At 39.9% G+C, this 24,074-nt stretch overlaps 2 protein-coding genes and 3 non-coding genes across 5 annotated transcripts; all 5 read right to left on the bottom strand.

Annotated features, from left to right (window-relative positions):
* Positions 1-1,344: 1,344 nt before the first annotated feature.
* On the bottom strand, positions 1,345-14,892 carry pwp2h (PWP2 small subunit processome component). The gene is made up of 21 exons (XM_023269648.2): positions 14,734-14,892; positions 14,303-14,415; positions 13,598-13,692; positions 13,409-13,508; positions 12,500-12,643; positions 12,286-12,421; positions 11,722-11,942; positions 10,487-10,630; positions 10,333-10,403; positions 10,049-10,185; positions 8,831-8,979; positions 8,151-8,298; positions 6,282-6,432; positions 5,172-5,352; positions 4,946-5,093; positions 4,281-4,389; positions 4,073-4,138; positions 3,095-3,313; positions 2,871-3,021; positions 2,091-2,165; positions 1,345-1,591 (listed from the first exon to the last, which is right to left on the bottom strand). The coding sequence occupies exons 1-21, from the start codon at positions 14,749-14,751 to the stop codon at positions 1,438-1,440; spliced, it is 2,730 nt and encodes a 909-aa protein (XP_023125416.2). The 5' UTR covers positions 14,752-14,892; the 3' UTR covers positions 1,345-1,437.
* A 1,191-nt stretch (positions 14,893-16,083) lies between these two features.
* On the bottom strand, positions 16,084-22,360 carry pjvk (pejvakin). The gene is made up of 6 exons (XM_023269664.3): positions 22,032-22,360; positions 20,804-20,999; positions 20,273-20,414; positions 20,088-20,205; positions 17,944-18,087; positions 16,084-16,731 (listed from the first exon to the last, which is right to left on the bottom strand). Exons 1-6 carry the CDS (start codon positions 22,240-22,242, stop codon positions 16,430-16,432), a joined length of 1,113 nt encoding a protein of 370 aa, XP_023125432.1. The 5' UTR covers positions 22,243-22,360; the 3' UTR covers positions 16,084-16,429.
* Positions 18,369-18,442, bottom strand: trnai-aau (transfer RNA isoleucine (anticodon AAU)). Its single transcript has one exon. It is a non-coding gene; the product is annotated as a tRNA-Ile (tRNA).
* On the bottom strand, positions 19,436-19,509 carry trnai-aau (transfer RNA isoleucine (anticodon AAU)). The gene has a single exon. It is a non-coding gene; the product is annotated as a tRNA-Ile (tRNA).
* Positions 19,745-19,817, bottom strand: trnar-ucg (transfer RNA arginine (anticodon UCG)). Its single transcript has one exon. It is a non-coding gene; the product is annotated as a tRNA-Arg (tRNA).
* Positions 22,361-24,074: the final 1,714 nt, after the last annotated feature.

Genomic DNA, 24,074 nt, shown 5'->3' with positions numbered 1-24,074 from the left:
GTTGGGAATTTGAGTTTCTACGAACTTTGGCCTCAAAATGGTAAAATCCCCCAAATGTTCTATGTGCAAAATCATTTAATGTCAAATAATTCTGAATCATATCACCTTACAGTAATCAGATTACTTCTAGATCACTTTAAACCACTTTAAATCACTTTAAAACACAGTCCTTGAAAGGTGTAAATACTGTTTGACTGAATTATTAAACTTTTCTACAGATTTTAAAATTAGAAGTGTTTTGTTTATAGTATTATGCAGCAAGTTTTTGGAGTATATACTAACCTTTAATGTCAGTGTTACTAACCTGCCTGTTTTGTCTTTTGTTATTTTTGTTGTTGTATGTCAGCTATTGAAAACTTCGAATTTCCCTCAGGATTAATAAAGTATCTATCTATCTCTCTATCTCTCTATCTATCTATCTATCTTCAAAATTCAAGCCCCACAGTAGGAACTCAGTCCAACCAAATTCACGTCACCTCAGACTGACATTTTCCAAAACTTCCAATAACCACCTTTATTTCTGATCACAGACTCAATCCTCTTCAACATGGATGATACCAAATGTCTGGAGATGTTCTGACATTCACAGATTAAATCATTTAGCTGGAGGCTTGTGCTGCTCTACCTTTTCTCTTCACAACCCCTCAGAGGAGCTCTATTGGATTCAGTAAGAACACGTTCTTCTCCAGGTCTGCAGTTTTCACTACTTTAGAAACTCTTTACGGCTCTGGATGGTTCTCATGATGGAATATTCATCTTATTCAAGCGTCTACAGACTGGGAGTCGTCTTGTCAGCCAGTATTTTGGCCTCATATCATCACTACTACCTCCGTTCTTCACTGTCAGGACCATGTATTCACTGTAGTCCTGGTCAGGTTCACAACAAACATTCATTAATATTGTTTTTATGTTCTCTAACAAAGTTTTATCTGGAAGTTATACAAAGTCCATGAGACCAACAGAAAGTTCTGCTATTCAGCTACTTGAGAACCACATCCAAATTTAGTTTCAGCGCCATCGAAAGAATTTGTTTTCAACTGTTGGTGAGAAAATATACTTAACTGGCATCTTAGAAATAATCAGATTTTTGGGAGATGATTCAATTTTGAGTCACTTGACATTTCAGTATCCTGCTGTTGAATATTCCACATCTGATAAGTGGACTTTTGGCTTTGTGTAAAATATTTTTATTAGGAAAAAGGTGTAAATGTTAAGAGAAAGTGTCCCATGTGACCTTCATTCATCAGCTTGTTCCTCCCTCTGCTGGCTGAATGAGGTTCTACATGCTGGAAACTCCATGAGGTTACAGGAGGACATTTAATAAACTGAAAACAGAAAACTGAGAACATTTACATATGAATTTAATAAAAAAAACAGCTTACAATCATAAAGTACACTAATCTGTTTACAGTCTAGTATTTGCATCGATGTTCAGGACTACAGCATCATTTCTGCATTCTCCAGAGAAGCTTCACTCATCTCCTCAGACTGATCTTCATCCTCCTCCTCCTCCTCCTCAGCGGATCTCTTCAGTCCTCTCTGCTTGGAGAGAGCCGTCGCATAACGGATGTTGTACATGTTGAAGTCACAGCTGAGCAGAGAAAACACAATTAGAGACAAATAATCAGTTTCAAATCACCATTTAAAGTGATGATCAGATGAAGAAGACTGCAGTTTATTCTGGAAGTTACACAAAATGATTCAAACTTTATTACAAAATGTTCGATATTTAGCTGCTGCTCCTGAATGAATGATCTGCTGGAGGCTGTTCAGAGAAGCACATTTATTTATTATTGGAGTCATTTTATTAATGTAAGAAATGCACTTGGGAAGCAATTTATATCTTTAACTTCTTATCCTTGCATCAGAATCCAGAGCAGCTCCATCACGTTTTAAATCTAGAACAGTGAATATTGAACTGAAGCATAAAAAAAGTCACGTTAACTATTAAGAAAAGCTCTAATTAGATATTTTTCTCTATAAGTTTGGGTTTCAGGCCTAAGAAGACATTCAAGGAACAGAAACTAGATGATTTTAGTTTATTTTTGTAATATTTTAGATCTAATGTGTGCTAACTGTTAAAGACTTACAGTTTGGACAGATTGTCAAAGTGTCTCTGGATGCTCTTCTGCAGCGCCTGCAGCGTCGGCAGGATGGATCCTGACCTGCACAATAGAAGGAAATATAATTAATATAATGATTATCATTATATCAACTATGAGTACATGTATTAAAATGTTGGTTTTACATCCAGTGAACAGCAAAGAAAAGCTCCTGAACTCTAAAACCATCGATGAGTATGACAGACTCGTTAAAACATCACAGAACACTAGCCAGAAACTTTAATCTACTCGTCTTATTTAAAAATTAGCCAGGAAAAAAAACATTTGCTCGAACTGGATTCTGTAAAGAACTAATAATTCTGTGATCCTCTGAGCAGCCATGAAGAAACGACTGACTCAGCTGCAACCAACAGACAGGGAAGGAAAATTCAGAGTTTTCAGCTGAACTGCAGGCAGTGTTTACCCAGAGAGAGGAGACAGGATGAAAAATAATTTAAATGTGAGTTGGAAATCATCTTTATTGTATAAGAAGCAGAGACACAGTTATTCTAATGCTGGTCACACCCGTAGGGAAATGCTGTACAGGTTGATTCAAGATGCTTTTGTGAAATAAATAATCAAAGAAGCTTAAATTTAGTCTTCTCTCTATTATGATTTTTGTTATTTTAAGTGTGTCAAACGGCTCAGAATGAATTTCTCAGTGTTCTTCAGGGTCGTTCTGTCTCCATCCAGGTGCAGGACAATGTGACAAGAGGAGACAGAACTGTGTTTTAATAGAAAAGAAGCTCATTAAATAGTGATCCTGACCTGTTCTTCAGCTTCTGTCCGTGCAGCATGAGCAGGTTCTGAGTCCAGGTCAGGTAGAACTGCAGGTGACCAGACTTCTCCAAACAGGAGGCCACAAAGCCCAGCAGCTTCTCCACGTAGACGTCTGGTAGAGAGCTGCAGACCAGCGGGACTGGACAGAAGAACAAACATCTCAGCTGGTTCCAGGTTTATTTAAAGCTGATAAACTCTTTAAATCCACTCACTCTGCTCATGCGGCACCGTCTCCAGAACCTCCTGCTTCAGGGCGTTCTCGTTGAGCCGGAAGGCGAGGACGACGGCCGACGCCCAGTCCTGGAGGCGAAGCTGCTTCCTGATGCTGGCCGGCGTCACGTCCAGGTCCAGGTCGTAGGGGTCGAAGACCAGGGAGCCGTCCAGGGAGTAGACCAGCAGACCTTCGGTGGTGGTGGCCGCCCAGCTGCGACCTGATGGACGGAAGGACACGGTCTGATGGTCACAGTTTAGACATGTTTAGAAACACAGATCTGATATTTAGAGACAATGAGGGCAGCAAGAAAAACACTAAACTAATATTTCTAGAACTGGAGGAAATGCCAACATTTTATCTCCTTTTTCACATTAATGCAGCCTGTCTGTCTGTCTGTCAGCAATAGTACTCAAAAACAGACCAACGGATTTGGATGAAAGTTCCAGGGAAGGTCAGAAATGACACAAGGACCAAGTGATTATATTTTGGCAGTGATGTGGCTTATAGTCTGGATCCACGGATTTGTTAAGGATTTCCGTATCACGGCGTCATTGTAACCATGACAACAAGTGAACACTACATCACATGATTGTGATCCTAGTACAAATCCACCACTGAGGACTTATCAGGACTTATCCATCAGAAATGATCCAAGGAACAACTGATTAAATTGTGGGGGTGTTTCTGAGTCCCATCAATTCACGCCGCCCGCTACATATTTAGGTCACATGATTCGGTATCCGGACATAACGTACACATGCAGAACACACGCCTGTGTTCAGCGCAAGGTCATCTTTTATTAAAGATTTCCTGGTTGGACATGATACGACTGAGCAGCCTTGGAGGAGGACTGCTCTCTGAGTGATTTTCTATATTATTTGTCATCATTTCAAAATTCTCTGGAAAATTGCTGATTAATTTGCTTTCTTTTATCCTTCTAAAACGCCTTCTTTCTCAGCTGGAATTCGTCGCTCACCAGTAGGAGAGAATCGCAGCGAGCTGACTCTGATCTCTGGCTTGAAGTGACGAGAACTCATGTCCCCTTTAAAAAAAGAAAGAAAAAACTGCAGTTAAGTCAAGAAAAAACATCAAAGAGTCAGAAAAAATGACACAGAGACACTAAACAACAACAGGAGGGTTGATGTAACGTGTCTTTCAGGTTTGGTGTCTGGTGCTGGTCCTACCTCTCCTGACTCCAGGGAGGCTGATGTTCACTCCGTCTCCGTCTCCAGTTCCGTCGTCCACCAGAGCCAAGCTGCCGAACTCCGTCATCTTCCGTCTGTCCAGGAACTCCTGAAGGAGAAGAAGAATTAAATCAATCTGTGTTTGACTCAGAGGAAAACATTTCTGATTGAACTGAAACTCTCTGATAAATATCTTCTACTACACTGTAAAAATGTTTGTACATTTTACAAGAAAAATCTGTAAAATCTAAAACAGTTTGATGCAGTTTATTAACCCTGCTGTTGTCCTCATTTACAGGCACAAAAAATATTGTTTGTTTTTCTGAAAAAATCCGAAAACTCAGAAAAAAAATTCCCCAAATTTCTGAAAATTTGCAAAACCTTCAAGAAGAAAGTTCCAATAATTCCTTAAAAGTTTCGCTTAAAAGATTTATTTTTTAAAAAATCCGTCAAATTTGACAAGAAAATTCTTGGAAATATTTTCAAAAAATGAGTAAAAATCTTGCAAAAAAATCCTAAAAATATCTAAAGTGATCCCCTATATATCAGTAAAACTTCTAATATTTTCTGTAAGAACATTCACATAAAAATCAACCAAAATCCAGCAAATTTCGCTACAGAGCTTCAGGGCTACAGAGCTTCAGACCTACAGAGCTTCAGAGTACCTCCATGGCATCGAACGAAAGGTTGCAGGAGATCTCAAACTTCTTCATCAGCAACTGTTCCTTCACGTTGTAGATGCAGACGAACTTGGACTGACCTCCTGCCAGGATGGACTCTCCATCAGCAGAGTAGCAGAGAGACGTGAAGGACCTGGAAGAAGAACAGCCTCAGCCATGAGGAACCAAACCAAACCTGCTGATGGATGAAGACGAGGTTCTGACCACTCACTTCCCCTTGGCCGTCTGCTTGGCCGTGACTTTATCCGTCTCCTTGCGACCTGTCTGAAGGTCGTGGCGTCCGGAAACGGAGCCGGTTTGTGTCGCCGTCTGAGGGTTCCAGAAAGAGATCTCCCCGTTCAGCGTGGCCACGGCTAACTCCTGACCGTCAGGACGATACGACACCGACAGGCCTGAGGAGCAGGAAGACACGGACACGCTGAGATAGGAAGGATTTAGATTCTCTGATGGGTTCTGAACTAACACTTGAACTGATCACACTTTTAGAAGACACAAAAACAGAAAAACAACCAAAGGAAAACACAAAGTTAAACCCTCTGAACCTGGACACCCAGCAGCAGGTTTGAAAGGAATGTTATCTTAAAATAAATCATCAAAATTACATCATTTATCTGAGCTTGAACCTGTAAAAACAGAAAGAATCATTTGATTTTGAACCTTCAGATGGATGTTGTGTCGTTCTGTTGGAAAAAATGAACCAAATCTAAGCTTGAAATTGTGAAATTTCATCAAAATCTCTTTATTCTAAACGTCTCATTTAAAAATTTGCCAAAAATAAACAGTTTGTTCTAATCAGATTCTGTAAAAAATAAAAAATTCTGTGTTTCTCTTCACAAACATGAAGCGAGAGTTCATTTAACTGTGACCAACAGTCATGTGATGAAAATTCAGTGGGTTTTGGTTGAACTGCAGGATGTATATACGCAGAGCAGAGAAGACAGGTAAAAACAAACCAAAAATATAATCTAAATTGGAAAATATCTGTGGAGCCACTGGGGTTTTCCACTATTCCATTCCAGTTGTTTTTTAAAAATTTTTTTGTAAAATAAATAATCAAAGAATTTTCATCTTATTTTAAATGATTTTTGTCATTTTCACTATATCAAACTGCACTGAAGACATGCTTTAGTTCTCTCTCCTTCTAGTCCTGGTTGTTCTGGTTCCATAGAGATGCAGGACTTCATATTACAGTAAAAAATGAACCCCCAGGGAGTAAAAATGTGCAGAAACTTTAGATGTTAAATAAACTGAATGTACGACTCTGCTGCCCCCTGCTGGCAGCATCTAAACACTCCCAGTGACAGATGAAGTCAGTTTTTACCATCAGACGTGAGGGGAAGAGTCTCTTTGACCTGCCAGCTGTCCAACATGTCCCACAGCCGGACAGTTCTGTCCCACGAGGCGCTGGCTAGGATGGACTGGACCGGACTGAAACACAAGCTGCTGACGGGACCTTCATGACCCCCGAGAACCTGCAGATCAGAGGAGGAACCGGGATCAAACCGGCTCCACAGAGACAGAAACCATGTTCCTACAACGTCTCACAATCTGTTCAGACTATATTTGTTATTTGGGACCAAAAAATAAGTTCTGTGTCATACTTTGACGATATTATGAGAATTTTAGATGTTCTCACACCTACAAATTTTAGTATTTTCACCTTCAACGAACCCTGCTTTGCTCCCAATTTTAGGGTTTGTGCACTGTTAGTCCCTCTAATCAGTTTATGTTTGGCCACAGCGATAAACCAGTTTGTCTAATTAGTGAAGACTGCACAATCTTACAGCATCTAGACTAGTATGAACACCAGTTTTTATGCTCCTACTACGTTACCATTGTGTCAAAATAACAAAAAACTGGAGCAGTGCCTGGCAAACATCAGTTCATTTTAGACAAGTTTCAAGTCATTGTGGACAACTAAAGTCATTTTGGTTACATTTAGGGTCATTTTATCCAAGTTTCATGTCTTTTTTGACAACCTTTTAAATCGTTTTCAACAGGTTTCAACTCAAAATAGTCAAAGAAATGGAATTCTCCTAGTCAGACTTGCCACACATCAGATTCTACTGATGTTAGAACTTTAAAAGTTGGTGAAATGTTGTAGCAAGTGTAGTCATATCCACGACACCATACACTTAGAGGAACTTTCTGGAGCCATAATACCCCTTTTTCCCATTTTCAAGGACCAATAATAAATAGTTTAGCCTCAACTGGAGCCATTTAATCGACTGGATCTGGTGGAAACAGTTCCGTCTGAGGCCTCACCAGATTTCACAGCTGTGGAAGTTTCATTTCTGGAGATATTAAACCATTTAAACGGCTTCCCAGCTAAGAAGTTTCATTTTTTTTTTGGCTCCAGCAGAGGCCAAATTTTAGTTACTGTACTTCGAAAATAGAAAAAAGCCCCAAACTTATTGTTGTGTTCATATTTCCCACAAAAATACAGACTTTGGTCGATATTTCACCAACTTCTGAGTCTCTAACATCAGTAGAATTCAATTCAATTCAATTTTATTTATATAGTGCCAATTACAGTCAAATTGTCTCGAGACGCTTTACAGAACCCATATGCCTGAACACCCAGAGCAGCCCTAAGGAGACAGTGGCAGGAAAACACCCTTTTAACAGGAAAAAAACCTTGAGCAGAACCCGGCTCTAATGTGGGGGGAACCATCTGCTGCTGGAAGGAGGGCTGAGAGGGACAGAAGAGGTAGAGATAGAGGGTTAGAGGTAGAGGGGAAGAGGTAAAATCTGATGTGGGGAAAAACGCTGGTGGGTATTGGGGTCTATATGTTGTTATTATATGTGCAAAGTTACCAGCTGCTTCCATGTCCTCCTTATGCTAAAATTTACCAACATATGAGGCTAATTCTGACTGACTGAATGTTCTGGAGAGACTGAACCTCTGAAATGACTTCCCAGGTTTTTTTGAAGGAGAAATTACAAAAATTCACAGGTTGGAAAACATGGAAATGTCTAAATTTAGCCAAAATATTTTACTAGAACTTAGTTTTGGGTATAAAATAAGAAACAGGTAAACTCTTAGACCCCAGAGAAACTTCTGAAATGACACCGACTGGCCCTCATGGAAGGTAAAAGTTCATCTGATGGCATCAAGTCAGGTGTCAGTTTGAGTAATTATCTCCTGAAAGCAGAATGAAAGCTTGTATAACTGTGAATATTTGCCCACCTCCAGCAGTCTGCCGGTCTGCATGGACCACAGGAAGATCTCGAAGGAGTCCTGAGCTCCAGCGCTCACCAGCTCTCCACTGACATCTACTGCCAGGGAGGAGAACTGAGCAGGCCGAGGAGACGTGAACGTCCTGAAGTTCCGATACCTGCAGGTTCAAACATCAGATTCATGTGAGCTCAGTGAGGATCTGATTCTGATTAAAGATAAGAACCAATAAGGCAGAAGAAGAAGGACACGCGTGATGGTAGATGCATCAAAGATCAGCTGCAGCACCTGGTTGTTCCACCAGGAGGAACCACAAAAACACACAAAACAACCACAAGGAGACACAAAACAACCACAAAGAGACACAAATTGATCACAAGAATACACGACTTGAGTGCAGACACAAAATAACCACAAAAACACACAAGTCATGTCTGGTTGTTCCACCAGGTGGAGCCTCACTGTTTAATCCTGTAGAGACCAGAGGAGGCGTCACTCAGACTACAGAAGTCCATGTTAAAGCAGAGAGCATTGTGGAAGTTTAAGCTAGCAATGGGCACCATGACAAAGACTCATGTGGTTGTTAATGACTTCTAGACAGACTTATAGAGTTATCATCATTGGGAGAATAGTTCACTGATTGATCGTACTCTACAGGTTAGTACAGTCGTTATTCTGGACCGTGAGCTCACCTGTGCAGGTCGAACGCTCGGACCGTCCCGTCCAGAGAGGCGCTGACGATGACGAAGCCGCTGGAGGTGAAGGTGACGCTGGTGACGCTGCTGGTGTGCTCGGTGAAGGTGACGAAACAAAGACCGCTGTTGGTGTTCCACACTTTAACCTGCAGGAGTCATTTATCCTCCATTACTGGTCAATCCAAGAATGTAAAAACACCATGAAGACATGAGACTCTGGTGGGTTTTGGTGTTTCTACACGGCAAATACAACAGAAAACACACAAACTAACATCTCAAACCAGTTAAATCTGCACACAACTTCAAGAAACGTCAACTTTCACCATGTTTCTGATGATGAATAACTACAGTTAACAGTGGAAGAGTTGCAGTCTCCTGCAAACACAGAACAATCACAGAGACATGCGACAAGACTACAAAGAGACTCAAAACAGCCACAAAGAGACAGAAACTGACTATAAAGAATCCCAAACTGACTGCCTGGAGATGCAAAATGAACACAACTGGACAGAAATTGGCTGCAAAAACACACAAAATGAACACAAACGCACACAACTGACTGTAAAAAGACAGAAATCGACCATGAACAGATACAAAACGACCACAAAGAGACACAAACCAGCCACAAGGAGACAAAAAACAACTACAAAGGGACACAAAATGACCGCACAAGGAGACACAAATTGATTCCAAAGAGACGTAAATTGATCACAAGGAGACACGACTTGATTGCAGAGACACAAAACAACCACAAAAATACACAAAAATACTACAGACACAAAACAACCACAAAGAGACATAAAACAACCACAAAAACACACAAAACAACAACAAAAAGACAAAAAACAACCACAGAGAGACACAAAACAACCACAAAGAGACACAAATTGATTCCAAAGAGACGTAAATTGATCACAACGAGACACGACTTGAGTGCAGAGACACAAAATAACCACAAAGAGACACAAATTGACCCCAAAATGAAACTCAAGTTGAGGGGTCTCTGTTTTGACAGAATTCAGGAGGTGGTTTCTGAAATGTTTGTTCCAGTGAATGCTGCAGGAGCACTGGGAGCAGAGCATCACTGCACAAGGAGACGAGTTAGACGGGAATGGAGGCCAAATTTACACCTGGTGCAATTTTATTAAAATTTATAGGTTTCAAAACTTGATAAACCATAAAACCTGAACATAAAAGGTAGAAACAAACACTGACCTTCCCGTCGTCCCCTCCTGTTACGATGTACTGTCCATCTGGGGAATAAGTCAGAGACGCCATGTTGTTGAAGTGTCCCTGCTGTTTGAAGACGTACGACTCGCTCTGCCACTCCCACACCAGCAGCTGACCCATCCCTGGAACAAACCCACCAATCAGAACCACCCTAACCGTCCCTGGAACAAACCCACCAATCAGAACCACCCTAACCGTCCCTGAAACAAACCCACCAATCAGCACACATTCTAACTCAGCTACACCATAAAGAAGTCAGAAAGTCTTACTGGAGCATCCAAAGCCGATCCAGTCTCCAGAGCAGTTTATAGCCACAGAAGTGATTCTCTGGTCTGAAATGCTGCAGGAGGAAACGTAAAAAAACTGAAAATATTCTCGTTGTTTTCTAAAACCACTCATCTATGAGCCAGACGTTCCTCTCACCTCAGAGAGTGGATGAGGTTAAACTCTGGAAGTTCATGGAGGTGGAAGATCCCCGAGGAGAAGCCGGTCACCAGGATGTGGGTCGGCTTGTGGAAGGCAGCAGCCGTCAGGTTGTTGAAGTCGCCCTCCTTGTTGAAGAAATGCCTACAGGAGAAAAAAAAAACAGATTTTCAGATGTAATTCAACATATACAGTGGTCCCTCGCCATATCGCGGTCTCACTGTATCACGGATGTTTAAACTGCATTTAGTATCGCAGATTTCTACGGTATAGATATTTTTTTTTATTTATTATTGTGGTGAGCTGCATTGAAAAAGGAACATTTGCCGTTCATGCACTATGCAACCGGTAGATGCTTTTATTTTGACACAGACACATTGACAATAATAAAAATATGACAGGAAGTGATCAAACACTCAACAGAACTCTGAACCAAACTAACCAGGCTGATTAAACACAAAAAACACAATAAAACACAAACACTACTAACACTGGAACACTAACACAAACCACAACAATGACAGTTAAACCCCCAACACCCTGAACTCCCATGATGCATTGCAGCACAGCAGTTCAGTCATAGACTGGCTCCTGAGTTATTTATTCCACTAAAAATCAATTTAATATGATTTCTGAAGTGTCTAATGTAATTTAAAAATAAACTTCTGAAACTTTTTGTGACTTTTAATTCTAACAACGAGACGCTTTAATGATCAGTGGAACATTTACATAAATAGAACTAATTACATGCTGGTAAGTTTAATATAATATCAGCTGATTTGTGGAAGTACTTTATTTTTAAATAATTGCTTTTGATTGAACAGAACACATTTTGCGAGCTTTAATGCTGCACCCCAGGTTCTTTTGGGTCATTTCGTGACTTTTTGGTCGTTTTGTGTCTATTTCTGGTGGTTTTGTGTCCATTTGTGGTCGTTTTGTGTCTATATCTGATGGTTTTGTGTCTATATCTGATGGTTTTGTGTCTCTGTAACTGTTTTGCATCTCTTTGTGGTCAGTTTGTGTCTCTTTGTAAATGTTGTGTCTCTGTGTGATTGTTTTGCATCATTTTTTGGTCGATTTGCGCTCATTTCAGGTTGATTTGTGTCTCTTTGCAATTGTTTTTTAACAACAAATCAACAAACAGACTCCGTAATGGATTAACAATGATCAGCTCCAATCAGTCCAGCTAATTAAACCGTTTAATGAGGTCAGATTGATTAATAAAGTGGTCTTACTTGCTGATCTGCTTGTAGCGGACGTTCTTGGTTCTCTCTCTCTCTCTGGGAGTTTCTACTTTCCCTCTGATCACCTCTCCCTGATCTCCCTCTGTCCTGGTTCCCTCCTCTTCGTCCTCTTCGTCCTCCGGTCTGTCCCGGGTCTTCCTCAGCACCAGTCCGTCCAGCTCGGTGTCGCTCTCCCAGACACACAACGTCCCGTCCTGACTCACCGTGTACAGCTGGAAAACACAACAGCAGCCGTCAATGCACAAAAACTCAATCTTATTTTATGTAGTCTGGTTTATTCATGGATCTAAGGTGCTGAAGACACAACATGAACCGAATTTTATGTAGTCTGGTGTTTACATGGATCTGAACTGCTGAGGACACACTGACGTCTAAAAAAAGTCAATTTGTGATCAGTTTATGTCTTTTTTAACTTGTGTTGTGTCTATTTGTGGTTGTTTTGTGTCGGTTTGTGATCGTTATGTATCTCTTTGCGGTTTTTTGGTCTATTTTGTCTCTCTTTTTTTGTTGTTTTGTGTCTCTATAATCCTGTACACTTTCAGTCTAGCTACATACGTCCAGGCTGTCCTTCTCAAAGAAACAGCCCACAATGACGTCCTTGTGTCCCCCCAGAGAGTAGTAGATCAGGTTGGCCCAGCGCTCGGCTCCAAACACCCACGTTGACATGTCTTTGCTTCCCACCACGAAACACCTGCAGGGAATGCCACAGTCTCGGTTTATTAACGCAGATTGCTGGCTTCTGATTGGCTCTCGTGTCTCATTAACTCACTTGGAGTCGTCTGTCCAGTCGATGCAGGTGGTCTCATCGTAGGGACCGTAGTAGCTCTTGTCCAAGACAAAGGCGTTGAACTCACGGCGCTTCCCAGGAGCGTGGTACATCAGAGCCACGTTCTCCTTCGTCACCACAAACCTCCTGGACAGGCGAAAACACAGCAGCAGCAGGAGACTTCAACGGCATGTTAGATAAATAAATACTGGAAGAATTAGCTGTTCCAACTTTCAATGAAATCTCTGAAGACCAAAACCAGCCAGCAGGTTTGAAAGGAAAATTATCTGAAAATTTCTTTACCAAATTACCCCAAAACAGAAAGAATTGTTGTTCTTTCTTCAGCTTTCTGACACCAAAGTGATAAATTCTTGAATGTTTTTGCTTCTATCATGACTCAAAACATACATTTCTATTCATTGATATATTTAAAAGTTTCATTGTGATGTTAATATGCATTCAATGCATCCAGCTTTTTTGATATTGTGTCGGTCTTCTGTCCAATTGCAGTTGTTTTGTGTCTCTTTGTGGTTGTTTTGTGTCTCTTTGTGGTTGTTTTGTGTCTCTTTGTGGTTGTTTCGTGTCTCTTTAGCTGCTTTTTGTTTGTTTTAAATTTGCAGCAGTTTTCTATTTATTTGTGATCATTTCTTGTTTCTCTAGGGATTTTTGGATATTGTTGTCATGTTTACTGACATAAAAATACACATATTTAATATAAATAGTGTGAATAAACGGTTGACTTTTGCCACATCATCATGTTTTTATCTAAAATTAAAGCAACAGAAACATCAATAATAATCCAAACTAACGTCATATTAATGCTGTTAGTGATAGTTCACATCGTAGTGGTGTTATTTTATTCATTACATATCACATTATGAAGCTGTTGTTTCATGTAGAGAAATGTTTTACCTGCCGTCAGGTGAGAAGCGGATGCTGCTCACCGGCTTGTGGAAGTGGAAATGATGCAGGACGGCTCTAGTGATGAGGCTGATGAGCAGCGCCGCTCCATCTGGGGAACAAAAACACAAGTTTCTGTGGTGTAACGCCTGTTTGAGCCTCCTGAAACAGGCGTTACAGGCCTCCTGTCCAACCTCCTACCTTCATCCACCACCACCGCCAGGTTCCCATCAGGAGAAACGCCCACACAGGAGATGTTCTTGGTGGTGGAGACGGGTAACGTCTCAGAGGAGTTACTGCAGGACAGAAAAGGAAATATCTCACTCTGGTTGTAGATTTTAGAGCTGTTTCTGGATCACATTTGTGCCAGATATTTGCCCAGAGATGGTTGGAAGAGGTTTAATGATTAGTTAGGGGTGGTAATCACACCAACGTGAACAGAAATGTGTGACCATGTGACCGAATGGATAGAAGACTGACGGTCGATTAAAACAAACTTCAACAAGAGCTTCAGATAGACTTAACAGAGACAACCAACCAACACTTTTAGGGTATCAAAAGGACACAAAATTAACCCACACAGGCATAAAATGAACTCAAAGTGACCCCAAAAAGGCAAGAAATAACCCCATGCATGAGTCACTGCAGGGCGGAAAAGAAAATATTCCAGTCTGTTTTTTAGTCTTTGAAAATATTGTACATTAAAGAAAAGAGAGGCGTAATTTATTGTGGCTGTTTTCTGGGAACTAATGTGGTTTTAAAACTGTTTCACATCAGAATCAGCTGTTAGTTTCTCAGTCTATTTTAGTGCATGACAGTTAAAACTTTAAAATCAGCATAAAAACTCCATGAATGATGCTCTTGACTGCATTTCCAAACCTGATCATTTATTCCACCTTAACTTACTTTTTCAGGTCGAACACAGAGATTCTGTTTCCTACTGGGCTGATCACAGCGTTCCCATCTTTGGAGAAGTTTAGATTTCCCTGACGATACACAGCTCCCAGCAAGTTGGAAAACTAGAAAAACAGACCATGTTAATCACAGGACAGGACCAGAGTCAAATTAAAACAAGAGCTTAAAAACGTATGTAAATCAATTAAGTTGTTTAAAAACACACATTTAAATCCAGTCTAGTTTAACACAAGTGAGCCGAAGTAATTGTGAATAGTTACACTTTTCAATAATAGAGTAATAAATGTGATGTGAAGTTTACAAACTTGATAATGCGCAATAATGTCTTAAATTGAATGTTATTTGAACGGAGCTCGGTCTGATTCGCTCCTTGTTACTAAACAGAGCTACATTAGCTCGCTAGCTAGCAGCAGCTAACTCACCCTGTAAGCGAACTTCATTTTACTCAATATTCCTCAGCTTCAGAGCATTTATCTTCCTTTTAGTTCATTAAAAACCTCCGTAGAAGAGTGAAAATGACTCCACATGCTGCTTCTTCCTCCACACGTGTTTGTTGACACTCTCCAGCCGGTCAGTAGCGGGTTCAGAGCAGCAGAGCGCCCCCTTTCGGTCTGGAGGAAACACGCAGCTGCTGGTTAAACATTTGTCAGTCTGAAGCCATTGAATGAGCTTTAATCACTGTTTCTGTTGTTATTGTGCACTAAAAAAATCAGTCTGTCTGCAAATTTCCTGTAATTTTACTGTTATAATGTGGGTTTTAATGTGTCTGCTCATTTTATTTTTCATCAGCGGCAGAAAAATGAACAAATTATTTAGTTTTTTTTATAGTTTTTGTGTCTCTGTAGTTGTTTTATGTGACAGTTTTGTGTCTCTTTATGAGTCTTTAGTGTCTGTTTGTTATTGTCCTTTTGTGCCTCTATGATTGTCTTGTTCTATTTTTTTTTTTTTTAAATAATTGTCTGTTTATTTGTGGGCATTTTCTGTCTCTAGTTGAGATTTTGTGATTTTGCATTGGTCTTCTATTTACAATTGTTTTGTGTCTCTTTGTGATCATTTTCTGTTACTTGTGACTATTTTTTGCCTCTTTGTGTCTCTGTACGCATTTTGTGCTTCTTTGTGAGTATTTTGTGTCTCCATTGTTGTTCTGTTCTATTCTTTTTATGAAAGCTTTCTATTTATTTGAGGTTGCTTTTTGTCTCTCTAGTTGTAATTTTTTGATATTGTGCTGGTCTTCTGTCTATTGACAATTGTTTTGTGCTTCTTTTTAGGTATCTTGTGACTCTTTGTGGTTGTTTTGTGTCTGTTACTGGTTGTGTTGTGTCAGTTTATGATGTTTTGTGCCTCTTTTTTCAGCAGCAAATAACATTTACAATGACTGCAGTCAACCAAATAAATAAATAAATAAACAAATAAATAAATAAATACTGTATTTGTGTTTCTCATATATTAGAGAGATATTCAACAAGCCAGTATTAAATAAAGGGTAATTTTCTGTCTCCATAGCTGCTTTTTGTTTGTTTTTGCAGCAGTTTTCTGTTTATTTGTGGCCATTTTTGTCTCTCTAGTTGGGATTTTTTGATACTATGGCCGCTTTCTGGTGATTTACAACTGCTTTGTGCTTCGTTGTCAGTGTTTTGTGATTCTTTGTGGTTGTTTTGTGTCTCTGTGTTCTTTTGTCTCAGTTTGTGTTTCTCCAAATGTAAATAGCTCACCCAGAAATAATTTACAAAATAACAAAAAAAAACAACCCAAGACAGCTGTTCTTCCAAGAACATGTTTTATTGTTGTGTCAGAGAAGAACTGCAGGTTTGTGTGTTCTGGTCATCAGCTGCTGATATTAAAGTCAATCTTTTTATTTCTTGGCTGGTCTGTATTTACATTGATCATGTCAGAGGTAAACAGTGAAACTCTAAATCAATGACACATTTGGAGCTGAACTAAAGCAGGCCGACTGTTTTCCGGCCTTCACACGATCCCCTCATGTCCACCTTTAATCCCCCGACTGAATAATTCATCAGCTGCAGAACAAACAGCACACGTGTGGAAACGTCCCAGAGAGAAAACATCCAGTCTCTGTTTGTTTTCTGGCCGTTACTGTTGACGCCTCGTTGTTTTTTTTTACCTCAGGGTTTTGTGCCAGAGGTCGAAGCAGGGCACCACGTGCAGCCGGACGTACTTGTGGCCGCCGGTGGAGCACTCGAGGCAGCCGTAGACGGTTTCCCGCCGCTGGTTTCCCATCCCGCAGAGGGCGCAGGGCCCTTTGGGGATGTTGTGTTTGAGGAGGTTGACCCGGGTGTGGGAGCTTTCCCTCAGGTAGGCGGTGGACACGTCCGTCATGCTGGCCGCCTTCTCGTAGTAGTCAGTCACCATGTCGTCCATGTAGGTGTCAGAGTGGGTGAGCTCCTCGAAGGTCCGGTCGTCTGCACCGGAGACCGATTACAGCAAGGAGGCAAAAGGACCCTAACCTCACACACACATGTGCCTATGTTCAGCAGCTCAGCACCGACTCGTCAACAATTACCACTGTTTTTGCACTACAATATTTGCACTACGTGGTGGCCCCCACCACCTGCTGCTACTGGTCACTTTATTCACTTAGTCACTTTTTTGTTGTACAGTGTACTTAGATGTTAGTTTTTATTATAGTAGATGTTAGCTTTTATTATAGTATTTACTTTATCTTTATCTTTATTTTTATCTTTATTTTTATCTCTACTGTTTGTTAAATGTTTAATGTAGCAGCATTGCACCGAGTCAAATTCCTCGTTTGTGAACCTCATGAACAATGGCAATAAAACTCATTCTGATTCTGATTCTGATTCTGATTCTGATTAGTGATTTTTAAACATATCCACACAATGACAGCATTAACCAGAGTCAAAAACCGTAAAAACAGACAATACTCTCAGATTTTTAACTTTCAGACGGTCCTTGAACTACTCATCTGTGACATGTCGTTCTGCTGAGTTCAAACTCATGAAATTCCATCAGAATTACATCATTCTCATTCAAAATTTCAACAAAAATAAACTGGTTACACAAATTAGATCCTGTAAAAAACAAAAAAAAATAAAAAATATGTGCATTTTGGCCGAACCATGACGCCTTTCAGGGATGTACAGAAATTCAGAGAGTTTTCAGTTTAACTGCAGGCAGTGTTTCCACAGAGCAGAGAGGAAACAAGTTAAAAATATAAACAGTTAAATATCTACAGTATGTGAAGCTTCACCTGTTGGAACTTAGAGTAATGCTGCATGTGTTGATTCCATTTTTATTAAATTTTTTGTGTGAAACAGTCAAAGAATTTCAACTTTTGCCTTTTCAACGGTTTCATACCAAAGTGTGCCTTAGTTGTGACTATTGTGATCAGGCAGCTTTTAGTTTATTTTCACTTCACATCAAAAATAAAACTTTTTAATAAAGTACATGAAGAGTTCAACCTCCTCTTTACTAAAAAACAATGCAGTAAAAGTGACTGGATTTTCAAAAAAAGGAACCTACTGGATCAGTGAGATAGAAGCAACACAGTTCAACAGAGGAGCGAGTTGATGGAAGATTCATTAATACTGTCATTTGTAGAGTTGATGTTCAGAGTAGTTTGAAGCCTTTAATTTAAAGTTTTGTTTTCATACCAGCTCTGAATGGGTTTCCGTAGATGATCCCAGACAGGAAGCGGCGCAGTCGACCCATCGAGAAGCGACCGATGAAACCTCCGAGCTGCTCACTGATCTGCTCACGCTCAAATCCACCCTGAGACTCCGGAGCTACGCAGATATCTGAGGAAGAAAATATCAGAGCAGAAAACCGATTCTGAGGATCCAGATCAAGTCAGAATCTGGACAGATTTCAGGAAAAAGATTCATAGACAGGACTGACTTCAGTCTAAAAGTGTAGATAAAGTCAAAGATCTTTAAGTGCAGAAGCTGTACAGGCATTGAATTGTTGACTTTTATTTTAAAATATTCAGAGTAGGTAAAGTGTAAAAGACTGTTAAATGACCCCAGCATTCACTACATTCTTTTAAGCATCCCAAGGAAGTTCACCATGTGTTGGTCAGCGGCCAGTATGGGGATTGAACCCATGACTTTGGCATGATTAGCACCACACTCTGACCAGCTGAGCTAACCGGCTTGATCTCTTAGAGTTTTCAGACCACATTTGTGCCAGATATTTGTCCAGAAGAGGTTTAATGATTAGTTAGTGGTGCTAATCATACCAACATGACTAAAACATGAGACCGTGTGGTCTAATGGATAAGGCGTCTGACTTTGGATCAGAAGGTTGAGGGTTTGAATCCCTTCATTGTTTATTTCTTTGGTTGTTTCTCTGTAATCAGGACCATGGAAAGAACATTTCCTACTACATCATGAAACATTAAAAGTATGTAAGTCTATGTTGAGTCACAGAAAGTTAAATCTGGAGCAAAATTGGTCAAAAAAAGTCAGATAGCTGGAGTGTGGTGTGAAAACACCAGACTGGGCAGCTGCTGTAAAAAGAATAGATGTCTAAGTTGGTTTGTTCAATACCTCACAAAGCTAAAAAAATCTCACCAGCAAATCATGTTCAATTTCTGCATAAATTTGGTCAAAAATTCTGTAAAAACTGGCTGGTTAGCATGTGTTGCTAATAATACCAAGGTCATGGGTTCAATCCCCATACTGACCAGACCTCAACAAGAGTGTCAGATGGCAAACTTTACAGAGACACATCACCAAACCAACCAAACTCTTCATGAAAGAAACTGATCAAGGGTTTAGGTCCTTCTGTGGTTGATGTATTCAGTGGTTAGCAGCAATCATGATGTACAGAATACTTGCTGCTTCTGCGCTGTTTAAGGTAACAGGGTAGTTTACTTCCTCAACTGGAGGTTTAATTGAGACTTGACTGAAACACTTAAGCAGTTAGTAATTTGTGTAGGCTTGAGAATTCCACAGTGTTCCTCACATACACTTACACTCCTTTGAATTATCTTCTCTTCTGAGGGTTCACGTGTCTTTGAGGTTCACATATTTCGAGCTGGACTGTAGTTTCTGTAATGGAGGAATATTTATTGCTTTCAATGACGGTTTATTTGAATAAAAATAGCATTGATGTCTGGTTCTGTTCGAAGCTCTTGCTGAATCCTGGCCAGTATGGGGATTGAACCCATGATCTTGGCGTTATTAGCACCATGCTCCGACCAGCTGAGCTAACCAGCCTGATGCTAAAGTATTTTTTGACCAAATTTACTCAAAAAGCAGTCATAATCTGGTAGTGAAAACAGCCACATTTGTGAGGTATAGAACCAACAGAAGTGGAACTGCATCCTTTTAACTAAACTTGGCTAATGAGGAAGTCATGGCCTTGGCTGAGCTAACTCTTTTACCTTGAAGGTTTGACAGTACAGCAGGAAGTCCTCTTTATGTGGTCCTCATTGCCTACTATCAAATAAATTAACCATGAAGGGACTCGAACCCTCAATCTTCTGATCCGAAGTCAGACGCCTTATCCATTAGGCTACATGGTCCTAGCAGCGTGCTCTGATTAGTGGCACTAGCTATCTTATCTTCTGTTTATTCAATCTGATCTAAAGTCCAGAGACCTATTCATCTGGCCATGAGCTCATTCAGATTTGAATTCATTGAACTAGTCTCTCAACATTGCAGAATTCCTAGCACCACGCCATAACTACTGAATTTATGTAAAGTCATGTATTAAAGTTGGAGTCTGCGACATTTAAAGGTGCATTTCAACTTCATGTGTCACAACAGATGACACACATAATTGTTGTTCCTACCGAGACGTCCATCCAGCCGAACAAACAGCTCACAGATGCTGAAGGCAATGGTGGTGTGAGCCGGGATGACGATGGCCTTGTCTCGACCTTTGGGGTTTCTGCCGTCGTCGATCTGAAACTGCAGCAGAGCAGAAAGATGAGAGACTCACCACTCAGTTAGAAAGACGCGTGGAGAAGACATTTACCCTCATGGTTGTCCCCCTCATGCCGGCGTGGACAGTCAGGGAGCACTGACGGGTGGTACGAATACTCTCCACCACGACGCAGAGGACGCTGCGACGGCTGTACTTGGACTGACGGATCAGGCAGTGATCCAGGTCCACCTTTCTGCAGAACCAGAACATTTAAACACCGGCTCTACCTTTAACACCTGCTGAACAAGATAAACATCTCCGGCCTATTTTCTGTCCTACATTGTCCTCGTACATGTCGCCCCTGTTTGTGTTCCAGTGTAGAATAACAGGATAATTTATTCATCCCTGCAGGGAAACCCTCCTCTCACATTTCCTCTGGTCAGAAGTCAGCCGTCGACTTATTACCTGAATCTAGAGACGCCACAACAAACTTCAACCTGTGGATCAATAATTCATCCAAAGATAACTTGGTTATGAATAAAGCATCACCTAAATGGCCCTTCATCTAATCAGCCCTGTGCTGTTGTGGCGATGCTTTGACACCCAGCAGGTGGAGATAAGAGCAGATGCATGATGGGATACCTGGAGTTGAGTTCTCGCAGTAAAGTGGGAACCTCCAGCTCGTGTTTGGTCACGATGCCGAACGAGGCTTTGACGGCCACCGAGTCCGACCCGCTGATGTTGAAGCCGACGTCGTTGATAATGTGGTTCCCTAGGCGACCACTGAGCGCCACGTCGGATTTGTCCTCATAGTTGAGCAGCTGATAAGAAGACACTCCTGGAGGAGAAACATTAGCTTGATGAGCTGTATTATTCTGCACTTATAACTGTAAATATGGAAATTATTAATACTCCACAACAATATAGAGGAAAATCATGAACTTTTTAACTATATTACAGACCATCCTATTTGACAGCTGTAGTATTTCCTCTTTTTATTTACAAAATATGAATGTATACATATATATTTACAAGCTTCTAAATATTTTGTGTCCTTACTTAATAAGCTTCACATATACGGTTCTGATGTTTTTGTTGGCAATTATAAACCATGAACAGTCGTTAGCTAAGATTAGCATTTAGACTGGAAGCAGAGGGAAACAGTTGTCCTGTAAAGTCTAAACAGGTTAGCTGTTTCTCTGCTAGCTAGCTGCACGCTAGGCTAACTGGCTGCTGCTTTACAGAAATAAGAGCAATATTCATCTTTATATTCAGAAAGATAAGCTAATTAATTTCAGTGAGTGTCAAACACTGAACTAAATCATGCACATAAACATGTACTATAAACATGTTGTTTGTACACAATGAGTGAATATTGGCCACTTTTTTTAAAAAAAGTATAAATGGTAAATCAAAATTAGAGTTGTTTTTTTACGTAATCTATTTTAACTCCATGTTTGTTTAGATTTTAAAGATAACTACAGAACATTTAACACAGTTTGTTGCTCCTCAAACTTACTGTGAAGCTAAACACTGTATTTAAATTTTTAGTGTCGATCCCATAAAGTTTCCAAAGATACCATGATGAGCTGCCTTTGGGGAAATGTGTAAGGATTATGTGTTTCTATTTGATGAAATGAGCAACCACATATTAATATACTGTAGAATATCATATATTATACTGTAAAATACTATCAGAAAGTGGAATAAGAAGCTTATTTTCAGCACTGAAACTGTTTAAATGGTGGAATTAAATGTTTAAAGGTTATTTAAAAGGGAAAATTCAACCATACATAATACATCTCTGAACAAATATTCATATTTGAACTAAATTATGAAGTAAATTGATGTATTCCTGACATTATTGTACCTGCTGTGATCTCTTTTTCCCCCACCAGGATGTCTTTGAGAGAAAACGGGGTGGATGCGTACTTGTACTTCTTCCAGAAATGCCTCCTTCTTTTCCTGGTGACCAGGCTGAGCGGCTGGTAGCGGTCGGCCTCGCTCAGGCTCGGCACCGGGACCAGCCTCCCCGTGTCTCCCACCTGCTTCACAAAGTTCTTAGTGGCTGCTGCAAACATTGTGATCCGTACATGGATGTGAAGGCTAAAAAACAGAACACTACATGTGCTGCTCCTGCTGTGCTCCTCTCAGTGGGGAGGCTAATTCAGGAGAGTTCTTTCAGACTAGTGAAATGTTAAATAATGCAGGTGACGCGTAAGAGAATAGGGGACAAGGTGTGTGTGTTCACCTGATAGGTCGCTGGAGCCCTGCTGCTTCCTGTCACCTGACTAATGAGGTGGAAGAACTAATTATGAGATCACATTAACTGTTCTCTTACAGCTCAGTTCACTCCAGCAGTCCTTCTTTGTCTTATAATTATTTACCAAACCTAGATTAATCTACTGTTTTCAGCAAAATATCACATTAAGCGGCTTCTAGCATTAGATTGATCAGCATCGTTTTGCAGAAGGTCGCATTGAAACTAAATGAATTTTTAATTTATGTTCTGAACAACATTTATAATGTTTTTATATTTAGAGGATTGTACCAGGTAGTGCAGCTGTTCTGTAATCTAATTTTACGTCCATGTAGTTCCGGTCTGTGTCCACCAGAGGGCAGCACCGCCTCATGTTCTGACTGATCATCACTATATGAGGCTATATGAGCTTGTAGCTGCAGCTCCACATGAACAGGAGGATTTTATTAGAGGAAGTTAGACAATCACAGTGAAACATTAAACCTCAGACTACAATGAAACTACAGCTCTGTCTCCTGGAGAGGATTTATTTTAAAAGCCACTAAAGTTACGGTAATAAAACGATGTGTGCCAGAGGAGATGCTGGTTAGCTCTACTGCTAGCTCAGCTAACTCTGCTGTCACTGCAGGGATCCGGTTGGAGGTTCATAATAATTAGCTAGAATTACATTTTTATTTTAGTCTTTACAAAGACGAGAGCAAAACTATTCAGAGTAAGTGGAAAGACGAGCTACATTTGCTACAGTTCGGTACATCAGCTGTTCTTTCAAAATCACGGAATTGTTTCGTCAAAAAAATTAAGGCTTTTATTTTGCCGGAACTAACTGGAAACGTTGCTTAGCCGTAGTTTCGCTAACTTTACGCTGCAGTTACCCGCTGTGGCCACAAGAGGGCACTGACTCTGTTCTAACTGATAGATATAGTTAGTTTTAGACTCTACAGAAGAAGGTCCTTAAACACATTTAAACATAAATATGATGATTATATACAAATGCTCTTTATATATTTCACTATGCAGCAGTTTTTTAATGTCAAATATATTTTCTATACATAAACACAGCTGACAAAATATTAGCTATGAATTCTGTTTCCTTATAGTAATTTATGGGATTAAATATTTTAAAAAATCTACCAGTAATTAATCTTTAGTGTGAAAACTTTATTTCTGCACCTCATTTTTTATTTTTTAAATTTAGGAAATTTTAAGGGAAGAGATTAGTAGATGATTTTCTTAGTTGAATACATTAAACAAAGGTTTAATTAATTAAAGTTTTACAGTCTTTTTCGTGTTTATTTCCATTTTAAAGCTCTGGATTTTTTAAATACAGCTGTGAACTTTTTTCCACTATATTGAGTTATATTTTATATTATTGTGCATTCTGACCAAGATAAAACACTAGATGATGTTTCATTTAATTCCAGAGCCCATTTTCTTTCATTTGAATTCTCTGTATTTAAAATGACACATATTAAAATATACTTACAGTGAAAGAACTTTGAACTGAGAAATCATTAATATATGAAGGAATTGCAGCTATTTTTAAATTAGAAATTATTTAAGAACTATTCAGGAAACTTACTGGCTGAGAATTTCCTTTTTTAATCGGTGTGTCTTTCTCAGTTTGTTCCTGCCGCTTCACCAAGCTGAACAGGA

Source organism: Amphiprion ocellaris, chromosome 24 (genome assembly GCF_022539595.1).
Source record: "Amphiprion ocellaris isolate individual 3 ecotype Okinawa chromosome 24, ASM2253959v1, whole genome shotgun sequence".
Lineage (NCBI taxonomy): Eukaryota > Metazoa > Chordata > Actinopteri > Pomacentridae > Amphiprion > Amphiprion ocellaris.
This window is presented reverse-complemented; position numbering and strand designations above follow the sequence as displayed.